This window comes from Paraphaeosphaeria sporulosa (assembly GCF_001642045.1).
Source record: "Paraphaeosphaeria sporulosa strain AP3s5-JAC2a unplaced genomic scaffold CC84scaffold_3, whole genome shotgun sequence".
NCBI classification, from domain to species: Eukaryota; Fungi; Ascomycota; class Dothideomycetes; order Pleosporales; family Didymosphaeriaceae; genus Paraphaeosphaeria; species Paraphaeosphaeria sporulosa.
The window spans coordinates 813079-828149 of NW_017253362.1; the positions used below are offsets into that span (position 1 = coordinate 813079).

Consider the following 15071-nt stretch of genomic DNA (forward strand, 5'->3'; position numbering starts at 1 on the left):
CGCCCACGTCTCACCGGACGCGCCGCCCCAGCCCACCACCACCACCCCCAAAACCGCGTCCGCGCGTGTCGACTGGCTACTTCGACAGCGATCTCGGTCACCATGCAGGCAGCCGTAGCCCGACGTGCCTTGAGTTCGCTCGCCTCCAAAATCCACCCACAGCTACCGCTCACTCCGCGGGAGAGCCAGCAGTTGCTTAATCTCCTCACCACCTCGTTCAGATCCCACCTCGACCGCGAGTACCCCGCCGGGCCGTCAGAGGCGCCACCTGCGAGCACCACCACCCAGCTTGTCAAGGTAGAACAGTCCAGGCGTCTGTCATCGTCGTATGATTCGGCCTCCGAGCACATCGACTCGATCCTCTCGAACCCGCTGTTTGCGAGGAAACCATCCCGGAGAGGATCCGATTCCGCTGCAGCAAATGCGCTGAACGATCCTTTCGCCTGGTTCCTAGACCAGGCGGCTATCGGCACAGCCGACATTCCGAAGGCTGCGTTGTGCCTCGACCTATTACAAAGAGCTCAGAACAAAACAAAGGGGCGCAGAGGGTCAATATCAAATGGCGATCGGAGGCCGGCGTCAGTGATTGCAGAATGGCTGCGTACGAGCGGCGAGGAGACCTCGAAAGCATTCTTGATCAGCCAATTACCTGCCAAAGGTGCTCCTAGGAGAAGCCTTGTTAACAGACTGGTCCCATTATTACTCACCGAAGGTAACCACGCTCCGTTATGGCGCTGGTATACCTATGAGCCGGAAGAGGGCGATATGCTCAATCAAGCTCAATTATCACCGTTCAAGTGCCAACTGCTGAAAGAGATGGTCAACGGGGCGCGAACTCGCGATGAAGCATTCGCAATCTTCCAGCACGCATTCCAATTGGCTGAGGCTGGCAAGAACAAGGCCTATGTTAACAGCCTTCAAGTAGCTGGAGCCCGACTCGTGGACCTGATCGTCGCCGATTCTCAGATTCCATGTACACCGGAACTTTACGAACAATTTGCGCTGTCTACCCATGGATGGTTATTTGCGTGGAAGCCTGTTGTACAAGCGATGCTTTGTCTGTGCCATCCCACGAATCCTGATCCCCAGCCCGCACTCAAGATCATCAAGAATGCAGACAGCTTCCTTGCGTCTACCCATTCAAAGCCAAGTAGACAAAGATTTTTTGTGCGGATGTGCCTAGGAGCCGCACAGCAATTAATCAAAGAAGAGAAGCTGGCGGATGCGCAGATTGCTATGCAGTTCACAAAGGAGCATTTTGAAGATTTGGTGTTGATCAAGTATCATTCCAGCGCTCCTCACCAGACAAACCGGGGGGTCTCAGAGCAGAAGAAAACCCAAGACGAGAAAAGGAATATTGCGCTGCTGGATGGCTTCTTGGCCACATGAACAATACTCGCATGCCGCATATCAGCACCACGCCTGGCTCCCACTGCACAGGATACATTCGCGCGATAGCCAGGGTCCTCACCCTAAGGATCTCCTACCATCCGGCCCTGGCCGAACTCTCATAAACAAAAACACCCTCTATCAAGGTGTCTTGGCAAAAAGTTTCTGCTCGCTGTCACACCAGACCATGGCATTGCCCACATGTTTGGTCCATCACGGTATATCCCAATGCTCCTAGGGTCATTGCGGTCCAGCATCGTCCACCGAAGGCGCCTCACATGAACAACCACAAGGTTGTTGGGGTCAAGCGCCGTCGAACAGCGAGGAGCATGTAAATCTCCGAGATTACGGAAAGTGTCTGCGTGACGCTTAGTAGGCTAGACTGTGTCTATACATACAAGCTGAGATAGGGATCGATCATGACAGTCTACTGATGTAAACAAAACCTGATGGACAGTATGCCGAGATGAAGTAGACAATGAGAACACGCGTCGTCCCACCACGCCATTTTCCAATCACCTTTTTAATCATCTCATGGGATGTCGTGCGTTGATCGCAGCTTGCATGTATTTGTGACCCAGATGCTACGGACAGTAGCGTCGTCTACGCCACCAAGCTCTTCTTGGCATTGAACACCTGCGCCGCTTTTGTGTTGATATTGCAAGGCATCAAGAGTATCGTAGTGAGTTCACAGGAGGTCCGAGGATACAACGTCACATGCACACGAAGAGAACGTTCAATCATATATAGAGGTAATGAAATGCTTTTGGTATCAAATTGGGAATCGTCTGAGCTATGCAGCAGCAGTTATTCATATGCAAAGGCAAGCTATGCGTGAAACAAATAAAAAGGGAAGAAAAAGAAAACTGTAGACCCAAAACTGCATCCCAAAAAAACGCCTAGATATGCCATCGGGAACCAGACTCAGCACTTGAGCCATCCACCCTTTACTCAATCGCCGACACACCCTGTCCGTTGATGGGGTTCATCGACTCGTCAAACTGGAACCTAAATTCTTCGCCGAGCTCCTTCTTGATAGCCGTCTGCACGGCGGCGAGCACGTTGGCGAAGACGCCGAAGGAGGCGGGGTTCTCCTTGTCATTGCCCTCGCCCTGGTACACGCCGGTGCGCACCAGGCACGTGTTCCAGCCGTACATGTTGCCGCCAATGATGTCCGAGGCCGGGTTGTCGCCGATCATGTAGATGTTCTTGGGCAGCTTCTCCTCGCTGTGGATCGTTTCCATCCAGCTGGTGATGATCTCGTCGGCGTACTTGTAGGTCGCCAGCTCGGGCTTGCCGTAGACGACACGCTCGAGGTCAACGCCGGTGAGCGCCTTGTACATAGCTTCGAGGCCGATGCGGAAGGCGCCCTGCGACATGCGAGGGAAGGGGTGCTCGGTGGGGCACAGCAGGTCGCCCTGGGAGAAATAGATGGGGATGCGCTGGGAGACGGGGTCCTTGGCGCGGGTGCCGAAGCGGCCGTCCTCAGACTGGAGCAGGTCCATGATGATCTGCATATCGGTGGCGTAATCTCGGCTGTCGGAGAAGACCATGATCGCGTCAATGTTGCACTTGCTGAAGTCGCGGGGTCGGCTGGTTTTGCGCTCCTCCTCGGTGAAGACGCGGTAGGGGGCGATGGTTGGGTCCCAGGCAATGATGTCGTTGGGAACGACGATATCTTGGAAACCATACTCCTCAGCGACCTCGCGGCACTTGTAGCCTTCACCACCGACGACGAGTACAGTCTTGTAGTACTCGGCCAGAGCACGCATAGGCGTGTGAGACTGAATGAATTGCTCGGTGGAGATGGGGTTGTGCAGGATCTTGCTCAGTTGAGCCACACGCTGCGTCTCGACCTTTCCGGAGCCGTTGGTGAGGAAGATGTGGGGAATCTTGATGCCGAGTTCATTGTCGCCGTTGAGGATCTCAAGGACGCGCTTGCCCTCGGGAATCAACCGGTCACCGTGGACAAGGACACCATCAATGTCGAAGACGAATGCCATATCCTTGGCAGCAGTAACCTTCTCACCGCTCAAGTCTTGCATTTGAGCAGCTAGGATGTCTCGAGTAGGCTGGACCGGAGGCATGCCGGGACGGGAGGGCTTGCCATCCTCCGCGTAGTGCACGCTCGAGAGCCGGGACTGACGCTTTGAGCGAGGAATGGGAAGAGAAGCACCGAAAGAATTTCTTGATCCACGGCGGTCCCTCATGCTGGGCGAGAGAGACAGGTTGTGCATGTAGGCGGAAGCATCGGAGATGGAGGAACGGGTTGCGGGAACCTCGATGGAGGTGGTGCCATTGTTGTCAGCGGGGATGCTGAGCGTCTCCTTGTAGGAGCCGTTGGTAGTTCCATTGGTACTGCCATTGGTCTTGACAGGAGCAAGGGGCGTGTTCACGCCGAAGTCAGAGTCGTCGAAGGCAGGCATGATGTAGTGTGTTGTCAAGGTTCAAGAAGGTAAATGAGGTAAGATGAACGGTAGAAGGGCCTCTTGACCAGAGAGACTGTTAAGATGAGATGAGAGGGACGAGCAACCCTAAGTGCGGAGGGACAGAGTATATATCTGATGTCAGTGGGCAGGCAGCATTACACGTTACCACGCTACGCCGTCCTAGAGGTAGAACTCTGGTCAAAGTCTTCGCGTATTCTTTTGTTCGGCCGCAGCCCTACCCGTGGCCTCCCGATATGCTCCATTCTTGAGATCCTGAAACCCTTATTGGGTTCCACCGTCATACTCCACAGACAAGGCATGATGACGAAAGGCGTCGCCTTGACCGGAACCACTGTTTGGCCTCAACGGTGCTCGGTGGCCGCACTGGAACGACCGTTATCGCGTCTGTTTAGCGTAAGCACCAGCAAACCTATTTCGACCAAGTTTCGTCACCCCGAAAAGCGGGTAAAAATGGGTGCGGTGCTGAATGAACGTGGCAGATTCGCCACACGGTAGAGATCCGATCGACGAATGTCATCACTGGTTCCAAAAGTGGTCTCAACTCCATGTGTCTATGCTGCACGCCTCTCTCCACACTCACCGCTAGACCTACCATATCTATGCCGTGTCCGCATCAACATTGTCGCTACCCGCGCCTGCAGCGCAGACGATGAGCTGCGCGCAAGCTGTGCGAAAAGCGTACAAGCGCTGATAATGAGCTGTCTCTCGGCGCCTCAAGCGAGGAGCCTCATCGTGGAAGCGCCTCGATTGGCTGCAGGCCACGAGGAGCCTGCCCGAAAAGTGGGTATGCGAAAGGTGTGATGCTTGACCTCGACGTCGTTCGCCGAGTGTTCGGCCTTATTTCCATACGACCCACAATTAAAACGGTCCGTTCCTGCTGATCGCGCTTGACGTTGCCTGGGTGTCCGAAGAAAGGCCTGACCGCGTGGAAAAGTCGGCAAAGTTGCACCGCCCAAATTTGGAGGTTTCCTTGGGCCGGCGAATCGGCAGCGCACCGCTCGGCTCTCCTGGCTTGTGCTGGCTTGTGTCGGCTTAGTGAGGAAGGGTCCACCGAGTCTCCGCCGTAATGATGTAATGCCTGGTTAAGCTCTGGCAGAAAACTGCACAGGATGAAACTGTTGGATGCTGATTTATGGAGATTACGAGATTTGGCGCGGCGGAAGATGGGTACTGGTACGAGCATCGTCTGGAGCCGGCCGTGGAAAGAGTACGGTGAGATCGGGCGGTCATGCTGTGGCGTAGAATTCTCGATAATTCTCTGTCGGAGCCTTGAAACTGGGTATATGTGCATTCACATTGACCCCGCGCAGATACCTAGCATTCCATCATCACAACTGTACATCATTAGCTTGAGCATAACCACAACTTCTGAATTTACCTTGAGCTGCATCTACACGACTTGATCCTGTTACGCATTACCATATTTCAAAATGGCACCCCTCGCGAACACCAAGACGTACAAGCTGAACAATGGCGTCACCATCCCCGCAGTCGGTTTCGGTACCTTTGCGAACGAAGGAGCCACCGGAGAGACCTACAAGGCCGTCACACACGCGTTGAACACGGGCTACCGACATCTCGATTGCGCTTGGTTCTACCAGAACGAAGCTGAGGTTGGAGATGCAGTCCACGACTTCCTCAAGTCGAACCCCTCAGTCAAGCGCTCGGACCTCTTCATCTGCACAAAGGTGTGGCCTCACTTGATGGAACCCGAGGATATCAAGTGGAGCTTCAACAACTCGTTGCAGAAGCTGCGGATGGACTACATCGACCTGTTCTTGCTGCATTGGCCATTTGCAGTTGAGTCCAATGAGGACCGCATGCCTAAGATTGGCGCTGATGGCAAATATATCCTGAAGAAGGGATTAACCGAGAACCTGGAACCTTCATGGCGGGCTTTGGAGGAAATCAACCGCTCAGGCAAGGCCAAGGCGATCGGTTGCTCAAACTGGACGATCGAAGGTCTTAAGAAGCTCCTCTCGTACGCTGAGGTCAAGCCTGCGGTGAACCAGATCGAATGCCACCCCTTCCTTCCCAACGACGAGTTGGTGCAGTTCTGTATCAAGAACAACATCCTGCCTGAGGCATACTCGCCGCTTGGTAGTCAGAACCAGGTGCCTACCACTGGCGAGACGGTGCGCGAGAACAAGACACTGAAGGAAGTGGCTGAGAGGAGCGGTCACGATCTGGCACAGGTATTGCTTGCTTGGGGATTGAGGAGGGGTTATGTGGTGCTCCCGAAGAGCTCCACACCGAAGCGCATCGACAGCAACTGGCTCATTCCCGAGTTGAGCGACGAAGACTTTGAGGCCGTCCAGAGCGTCGCAAAGGGACGTCACACGCGCTTCGTCAACATGAAGGACACTTTCGGCTACAACGTCTGGCCGGAGGAGGAGTAAGGAGTCGACGATGGTTTCGTCACTGTACAATATTGAGGGTCGATGCAGCACCTTCGCCGGCCGGAGCAAGCTCCATATGCAAGGAAGCTGTAAAAGTGTGCTTTAGCGTTTCTAGTTTTCATATTGTCCATGTTGTAGCGATACCAAGAGATCGATAAGGACAACTCATGTGTAATGACACAACTTCAACTTGCCCTGCAGCTCGTCACTCATTTGCTCCAATTCGTGCATGCATCTTCTCCGTCGGCGCATTAGATCTCCTGCGTCGGTGATCGAGTCCATCATCGTTGCATGGTACATGTGACAGCGTAGCAGCATGTGTAGCGTAAGGAAGAGACGGTCGGCGCCGGGGTGTTACTTATCTCGGTAGCGAGTCACACGGACCGTTCTTCCTGGTGAGATTCCCCAAACAGACCTCTGCTCTGGAGTTACATGCTTCCCTTCCTTTCACCACCTGCTAGGCTGGATGGCCGCTGTCCAGCTCAGTGGAATGTTTCAGTTGGCGCTGTACTACCACTAATCTATTAGTGGACGTTGGACGCTATGAGATTGAAAACGCAGCGCTTCAGCTCATTTCCCAAGCCGTGGTGCCACACTTGGCGCACCGCACACCTCGCCCGCCCGTGCGTATCGCAGTTTGAAGATGCATCAGGGAGCATGCTCGCGGGTGCTCGTGAGCAGGAAGACCACATTGCGCATTGGCGACGCGAGGTGGGAGAGCCGAGTGGACGCCAGATGCGTCAGATTGCAGATTCCGTTCCCACGTGGGATGCACAGAGCATATACGAAAGTTAACGTTAGAGAGGCTGCGTGTCAGGTCCCAGGATGCAGTTCATGGCTGGCTACGGCGGCGCAATGATCGCCGGATCTTCGCGCATCTGCTCGCCAATCTCCTGGACTCAGCCCAGCCCCGCTCAAGCCTCCGACCTCACTCCAGCCTTCGCGCGTCTCGTTGACGCCATGACCAGCTACCGGACGCGTCGCACAGCAACGTTCTCTGTGGCCGTCGCTGGCTTGTTTCGCAAAGAGCAACGATGCAAACCGCCGCTGTTCTACGACGTGATCTCTACCTCTCAGCTCTTCGCACATTGCAGGGGACAATCTGTCGCTATCCGCACGGTACCTTCCTCGCCGAACATGCTGTTCTGTGCCAATTACCACGGTTTACCTCAGACCAACTTAGCGCCACTGCTGCCATTTGTCCGCTGACTTTGAATTTGCTTGCATTTCAGACGCTTACTCCTGATTGGAGGTCGTTTTAACCGCAAGACGCGTCTTTGCGTCTCTCTGCCTCTAGAGTGTGAACCCTGACCAGCCCTCCCTACGCAGGGCCTAATATATTACGATGTGCCTGGGGTAGCCTTGCTTGCTGCATCTTCGAAGTGAGGGTCATCGTATCGCCATCGTGGACCCTGCTCCTCTTTATTGCTTTCTGTTAATGACCTGCTTTTTATGTCAAGGGTTCTCCTGGGTTCGAGTCAACTCAGCCTGCTATCGATCTCAACTCTGTCCATGCGACCATGTTGCAACTCCGCACCACACGAGTTCACCTCTCGCCCAACGATGCGACCAACTCGTAAGTAAAGTTTACTTAAACACATTGGATGCCTGATTACGATCACCGACGGTACCAGACCCGAGTCATCAACATCTCCGATCCAATCTGCACGTGAAGCGCTTGTCGTGTTCTTGACTCGCTACGAACGGCGTCTGCAATCATGAACTATTCCTTATGCAAGTGCTAGGTACCCTTCCTCATCGTTCGCGACGATTGGCGACAATCCTTCCGGTACTCCGCATAGCAAACCATTTGATGGTGTCAGAGTAAACCGGTCAATTGTCTTTCGCAAGGCTTCTTTGGCGACTTCGCCGGATACCATGGCTTACGATACGTACGAGATCCCCCGCCTCACTAGAACGCCCTGGGAAGTTGAACGCTACAAGAGAAACTCCGTCTGGAAACGCGCACCCCAGGAAGCTCAGTTGCCCCAGCACGTATTCAAGAACCTTCCACGAGAGGTCTACGACTGCGTTCTCGAATGGTTAGAGCTGCAGTACTTCGGAAAGGACCAGCACTGTCCGCCATGCTATCTCAGAGATCTCTGTAGTCTATCTTTGACCAGTCGAGCATGGGACCGAGCTGCTACAATCCAACTGTACGTCCTTATTTCGTTGATTTACCTCACCCATCACCTGAAAGTTTTGCGATCTGTCAAGCGGTCGAGTCTCACCGTTGTTTGCGACCGAATTGGATTATATGTCGTGCATCAATTTAGTCTTAACAGTACGCTCCACTGCAAGGACAACAACTGGGTCGGGTTCATCATCACCAAAGACTGTATGTGGATCTTGAAAAATTGACTAACAGTAATCGTTAGGTATCGCAAAATTCATGTCCTCAGTCATGAGGACGGTTGCAGACTTCCAAAGCTGCGTGTCGCAGGGACAAGTCGGCTCAAATTGCTTCGACGAACTCTCCGTGAGCACACAGCTTTGGCAAAGATAGTGCGGGAGATCCACTTGCCTGATCTTCAGGCACTTTACTCCTTCGCGACTATAGAACGGGAAGAAATCGTCAACCTCGTGGCCTCGCTCGTCATGGCTTGTCCTAGCTTAGAGCGACTGGTTGGATTCCATATCCCCTATACCCACACGTTTGATCGCCTATCATATGCGCTATCTACCAGACCAAATCTGAAGGAGAGGTTATGGGTTATAGCGGACGCAAACGTGGAAGAGGATGAGTACGATGACGGCTCAGTGCAAGGATATTACCACGCAGCCTGCGATCCTACGGAGAAATTCCTGGAGCTCAACACGAACCTGCAGTACCTATCAACCTTGGTTCTACATCAAGAATCTGCTCGACCAGTCATCGATCTGACTTACCGAGCTGTAATTGGCACCATAAGACAGCTGCCATTGCTTCGCCACCTGTCATTGTCTGGGTTGTCCAGTTCGTCGTTTCCCAACCTCGCCTTGAGCGCTCTTCCACCCGACCTCCTTTCTTTGCGGCTGGAAAATTTGCCCGGCATCAATGAAAAAGGTCTTCAGCGGCTGTCGTCATCATATGTTGTGACGTCCTTGAAGACACTTGCACTCATTGACCTGGAAATCAATAACCTGGACGTACTAGCAGCCTTCTTGTCACCGCACTTGCAGCACCTCGAAAAGTTCACCCTTTGTCAGCACAGAGCTCCGACACGACACGCCGGCTCAGGCTGTCCCATCTTCCGATCAAATGTATTGAAAAGCGTTCACTGGGAGTTACGTTCCCAAGTCACCCGGCCGCCTACCACACAATCTTCCCTCTCGGTCAGAGCTCCACAGCCACTTTGCTGCTCGAATGAAGAGCTCGTGGCGTGTCTCGCAACAGGAGTGCTTGCAAACAGTATCAAAGATGGCCTTCTACCCGGTCTACGACGGATTCGTGCACCCCACGACCCGCAAGGCGTCCTCCAAGCGCTCTGCAAGCCTCTCGGTACTGCCTTATTCCGATCAGACACATCACATCTCGCAGCAGCGCTGAAGCTTGACCACTCATCCGCGCAGTCCACACTCAAAAACCCCGAGAAGGAAACTACGTGCTCACTCAAGGAATTCTTGAACACAGCCCCCGACGGACGCGCCGATTCGGTCATGCTCTCGCCCTCGTCCGCAAGGTTCGCCAGCCACCTCCAAGACATCCCACAACCCACACCCGCACGTTCGCGTCTCGCAGCACATGCGCGTATCCTCTGCGCACGCGAGAACCCCGCCGTAGCCGTCAGAGTGACAGATCCGGAAGACAACGTACGAGTGGAGACCAACATTGGCGGATTTTTGGGCGACTTGCGCAGCAACATCACGTACGACCTGAAGCCTGACCGGAATCGCGAAGCGGTAGATGAAGACGAGGAGTATGTGCACGAGTGGATCACAGGGATCGACGATGTCATGGGCGAGTGGGAGGTCGCTAGTTCTTCGAGTGGGTGTCGGCATGCTGCTGGTGGGAACATCGCGAGGAGCGCGGTGGAGATACAGGATCTGTTTTGAGTGACTTTGCTATCTGCGTTCTATCTGCTCGTCTCGATTTCACTCGTCTTTTTTTTTATTTCCGGTTTGTGCGAGGCTGCAAGGGCGTTTAGCTTCTGATGCGTTCACGATGGAATACCCCTGGATTAGCTTAATGTGATACTCTCTGTACCGTTCTCGAAAGTCTCACCGAACCGCTGTGCTACCCCGCATATCGTTGCCTTGGGGTAGCGCAGTGTAACATCCCCCTCCGCTCCATATGTCCATGTCTTAGCCACTGGCCCTCTGCCCCCCTGCGGCGATCGGCCGATTCTTGAACGCGAGGATATCATACAACGGCATTCAACGACCTTTGCGCATCTTGCCGCGAAGGGAAGTTCGACGCTGTGCGGCTGCAGCTGGTAGGCTAGGAAATGCTCCGAGGAAGTGATGCTGGGCCGGGTGAAAGCGAAGGACAACGGCTGTGTTCGATGGGGGGTGGGGGTTGCCGTTTTGGGAAGCGTTGGTGTGCTGCACACGTACATCAAAGTCTGTTCAGGGACCACAAGGCTGCTTGCGTGAATAGGTTTGCATTTGGTCTGACTTGGAGGTGCTGTACCGTGTGCTCGTACGCCAGATGTAGGGCACTGCCTTTGCGGCGGGCACAGTACGGCTTCGGCCCGATTTGTGTGTGGTCCTTTTTACCCTCGAGTCGTGGACTGCGCGAAGCAATACGCCAGCTGTCTGGTTTTTACAAAAGGGGTCAGTTATTCGGTCCTATAGATTTGATGCTGCCTTTGTATTGTTTGTGGAGGATCGCTCGGTTGGAAACATGAGGCTGGAGGGACGCGTAGAAGCGATGGGTTACATAGGTTTGTGTGGATGCCTGGTCTTCTTCATCCATGCCCCTCTGGCAAGCTTTTGGGTTTTTGAGCATAACTGGGCTTCTCATAGATGCAATTACAGTGCAAAAATGTCAATGATTGGGCTGGTCGAGGCGGTGGATTGACTTCCACTGCAATGTGTATCTATTGGCTTTTGGCTTGTCCATTAGGTAGATAGGTCGAGTAAGAGGAGCTGGAGTGAAGACTAGGCTAGTAGCGTGGGTGCCGAATTGCTCATCCTGAGGGAACACAGTCTCTTCGAGAGACGAAAAATTCTCTGGTCATTCTTCTCGAATGCCACGTACTTGATGCAGACAGCAACTTAATGCCTGCAGGTCTGGTGATGGCCTGACAGTACCTGCAGTGGCGCAGCTTCGTGGGGTCAACGAAGGCCTCAGAGAATCACGCACGGCTTATAATGAGGGTTTGCGGCATGCGAGCTTGATGTCAAATACAGTCTTTGCGATTCCTTCGCCTTGGACGGTCTCAGCAATGCGTCTCTAGAAGCGGGCGCTCTTGAGTACCAAGCACGGCTCTCGCATGGTTTTCACAAGGAATCGCTTGGAGACCCATGAGCAGGCCGATCGGAAGTCGGAACAGCGAGGGTCAGATATTGCATGTAGCTAGCCTCATGTCTCCCACGCACGAGGTGTTAAACGTTGGATAAAGGCGCATGCTGGAACGTGGGGTCGCCGGGAGCGTCGCATTGGCCTTGTCGCATCGCCCGCTCCGTGTATGGGTATTTCTTGTTTGCATCCGTCAAGACTCGGGGGCCGGCTTGGGCGTGAGGCGTGCGTTTTGCAGCGCTTGGCTGGGGGTCGTGGCGTGAGGTGGTGAGCGACTTGGGCGGCCCGCGTGCGAGAGGTGCCCCGCCGCCGGCGCCGCAGTCAAGTGGACCAGGGAGCTTTGTTTTTCGCGACTCCCACGTCATTGCGAGCGTTCCAGAGGTACCTTATCGCAGCAAAATCTTACTCCATTCCTATTACCTGGCTGTATGCGTGACCGCCTGCCTTTCTCTCCTCACGCGCTCGCCATCGTCTCTCGCAGAGGAATCACGGCGAAAGCTGCCATATAAACCCTTCTCAGCATCGCGCCCCTCAACAAGCTGCGAAGACCCGCTCAGAGCTCACCGCCAGCAGGACAGCGACCCAATTCGCTGCAAAACCCACCAGGTGCGTCCAGGCTGCACGACTGTGTCTGGCGAATTGCTTATACGCCTGCAGGGCAACCAACAATCCCCCAGCTGATCGGAATCCGACTCTGGCAGCTGCACCCCGCAGCCCTCCCGCCTTTCACTCTGAGACCCATTGTGCACAGCACAGCGCAAAACATGGCACCCACAGACATCCCGCCGCCCCTGGAGGGCAAGAAGAGGAGGATTGGGGTCATGACTTCTGGAGGCGACGCGCCAGGCATGAACGGAAGCGTGCGGGCCGTGGTCCGCATGGCTCTGTACAGCAACTGCGAAGCATACGCCATCTACGAAGGCTACGACGGCCTGGTCAAAGGCGGCGACATGATCAAGGAGATGCAGTGGGAGGACGTGAGAGGCTTTTTGTCTGAGGGCGGCACACTCATTGGCACAGTACGACACCCCGGGCAGCCGCAGAACTGCGGGCACTGACGCATCTCGCAGGCACGATGCATGGAGTTCATGCAGCGCGACGGCCGAAGAACAGCGGCCAAGAACATGATCCTCAAGGGCATCGACGCCCTCGTCATCTGCGGTGGTGATGGCAGTCTTACGGGAGCAGACAAGTTCCGCGACGAATGGCCCAGTCTGCTAGAGGAGCTTGTTGAGAAGAAGGAGCTCACTTCCGAGCAGGTCGCACCGTTCAAGCACCTCAACATCGTCGGACTCGTCGGCTCCATCGACAACGATCTCAGCATGACAGACGCAACCATTGGCTGCTACAGCTCGCTCGCGAGAATCTGCGAGGCAATCGATTCGGTGGACACGACTGCGACTAGTCACCAACGTGCCTTCGTCGTGGAGACTATGGGAAGACATTGCGGATGGCTCACACTCATGGCTGGTGTCGCTACCGGCAGCGATTTCATATTCATTCCGGAGCAGCCTGCGAAGGAGGGCTGGGAGGGCAACATGCTCTCTGTCATCCAAAAGCACCGTCATTTGGGCAAGAGAAAGACCATCGTCATTGTGGCCGAGGGCGCTATTGATGAGAACCTCAACAAGATCACACCGCACCAGATCAAGGAGATCCTTTCCGGAGCTGGCCTTGATACTCGAGTCACCACCCTTGGCCACGTTCAGCGCGGTGGGCAGCCTGCGGCATACGACAGGATGCTGTCAACGTTGCAAGGTGTCGAGGCTGTGAAGGCTGTCCTCGAGGCAACCCCTGAGACGCCCTCTCCCGTCATTTGCATGATTGAAAACAAAATTGTGCGCCGTCCGCTACTCGAAGCAGTCGCCCAGACCAAGAAGGTTGCCGAGGCTATCGAAAGGAAGGATTTCAAGACAGCTATGGAACTGCGCGATGCTGAATTTGCTGAGTACTTTAAGTCGTACCAAATCACGACATCAACGGACCAGCCAGAGCTCTTGCTCCCAAAGGAGAAGCGGATGCGTATTGGTATCATCCACGTCGGAGCCCCAGCAGGTGGCATGAATGCAGCAACGCGCGCGGCTGTTGCTTACTGTTTGGCACGCGGACACACCCCCGTTGCTCTCCACAACGGTTTCCCCGGACTCATCCGACACCACTCAGACAAGCCTCTTGGTGCAGTACGAGACATCGCCTGGCTCGACGCCGAAAGCTGGGCCAACAAGGGCGGTTCCGAGATCGGTACCAACCGCGGCCTTCCCAGTGAAGATCTCGAGACCGTATCGTATGTATTCAAGCAATACAACATCCAAGCTCTCTTCGTCGTCGGCGGCTTCGAGGCCTTCACCGCAGTCAGCGAGCTACGCAAGGGCAGGGAGCACTACAAGTCGTTCAAGATCCCAATGGTCGTCCTCCCCGCCACTATCTCCAATAACGTCCCGGGAACCGAATATTCCATCGGCTCCGACACGTGCCTCAACGCCCTCATCCAGTACTGCGACGCCTGCCGCCAGTCGGCCTCGGCCAGCCGCCGCCGCGTCTTCGTCATCGAAACCCAGGGCGGCGAGTCCGGCTACATCGCCACCATCGCGGGTCTCTCCATCGGCGCCTTCGCCGTGTACACCCCCGAGGACGGCATCTCACTCAAGATGCTCGACCATGACATCGACTCCCTCCGCGAGACGTTCAAGAAGGACAAGGGCCAGAACCGCGCGGGTAAGATCGTCCTCGTCAACGAGAAGGCGTCAAAGACGTACTCGGTGCAGATCATCGCCGACATGATTGCCGAGGCCGGCAAGGGCAAGTTCGAAAGCAGGCACGGCGTCCCCGGCCATTTTCAGCAGGGTACCACGCCGAGCCCCATGGACCGCGTCAGGGCGGTAAGATTCGCGTTCAGAAGTCTGGAGCATATCGAGCAGTATGCTGGCATGGATCCGGATGATATCGACGACGACGCGATGAGCACGGCGGTCATTGGGATCAAGGGCGCGAAGGTGCTGTTTTCGCCCATGGAGGCCATTGAGAAGAAGGTACGTTCTGTTCTCCCCTTATCATCTTCACTGATCCGGACTATTGTCGTTGAATGCATTGCTAATGACTACCAGGAGACCGACTGGCACCGACGACGGCCCAAGAAGGAGTTCTGGATGGATCTCAAGGAGTACGTGGACATTCTCAGCGGGCGTCCGTCGCAAAACAAGATGCAGCAGTAGAGATGCGCGCTGTGAAGTTGTGCGTAATCTGCAGTTTGTCTCTGGCGGGAGGGAGTTTTTCGGTTCGGGCACACGCAACTGTACGAAGAAACATGCATCTCGAAAGACCCATGTTTTGAAACGACACCTGTATGTATGCAATGTTGAATGAATCAGTACGCCTTTTCCCCATCACGAA

The 15071-nt window shown here is 54.8% G+C and overlaps 5 protein-coding genes across 5 annotated transcripts; 4 read left to right on the forward strand and 1 right to left on the reverse strand.

The window, feature by feature from the left end:
- Positions 1 to 102: 102 nt before the first annotated feature.
- CC84DRAFT_1173656 (uncharacterized protein) lies at positions 103 to 1389 on the forward strand (the record flags this gene model as incomplete). Its single annotated transcript, XM_018180049.1, has 1 exon — positions 103 to 1389. The coding sequence occupies one exon, from the start codon at positions 103 to 105 to the stop codon at positions 1387 to 1389; it is 1287 nt and encodes a 428-aa protein (XP_018038469.1).
- Positions 1390 to 2150: 761 nt separating this feature from the next.
- CC84DRAFT_1140546 (HAD-superfamily hydrolase) lies at positions 2151 to 3890 on the reverse strand. Its single transcript, XM_018176290.1, has one exon. The coding sequence runs from the start codon at positions 3813 to 3815 to the stop codon at positions 2337 to 2339; it is 1479 nt and encodes a 492-aa protein (XP_018038470.1). The 5' UTR covers positions 3816 to 3890; the 3' UTR covers positions 2151 to 2336.
- A 1379-nt stretch (positions 3891 to 5269) lies between these two features.
- On the forward strand, positions 5270 to 6238 carry CC84DRAFT_1085126 (Aldo/keto reductase; the record flags this gene model as incomplete). The annotated part of the gene is made up of 1 exon (XM_018174086.1): positions 5270 to 6238. The coding sequence occupies one exon, from the start codon at positions 5270 to 5272 to the stop codon at positions 6236 to 6238; it is 969 nt and encodes a 322-aa protein (XP_018038471.1).
- A 1878-nt stretch (positions 6239 to 8116) lies between these two features.
- Positions 8117 to 10273, forward strand: CC84DRAFT_1086404 (uncharacterized protein; the record flags this gene model as incomplete). Its single annotated transcript, XM_018174159.1, has 2 exons — positions 8117 to 8394; positions 8617 to 10273. The coding sequence occupies 2 exons, from the start codon at positions 8117 to 8119 to the stop codon at positions 10271 to 10273; spliced, it is 1935 nt and encodes a 644-aa protein (XP_018038472.1).
- A 2172-nt stretch (positions 10274 to 12445) lies between these two features.
- On the forward strand, positions 12446 to 14893 carry CC84DRAFT_1214642 (6-phosphofructokinase; the record flags this gene model as incomplete). Its single annotated transcript, XM_018182653.1, has 3 exons — positions 12446 to 12700; positions 12752 to 14710; positions 14786 to 14893. 3 exons carry the CDS (start codon positions 12446 to 12448, stop codon positions 14891 to 14893), a joined length of 2322 nt encoding a protein of 773 aa, XP_018038473.1.
- Between the last annotated feature and the right edge of the window lie 178 nt (positions 14894 to 15071).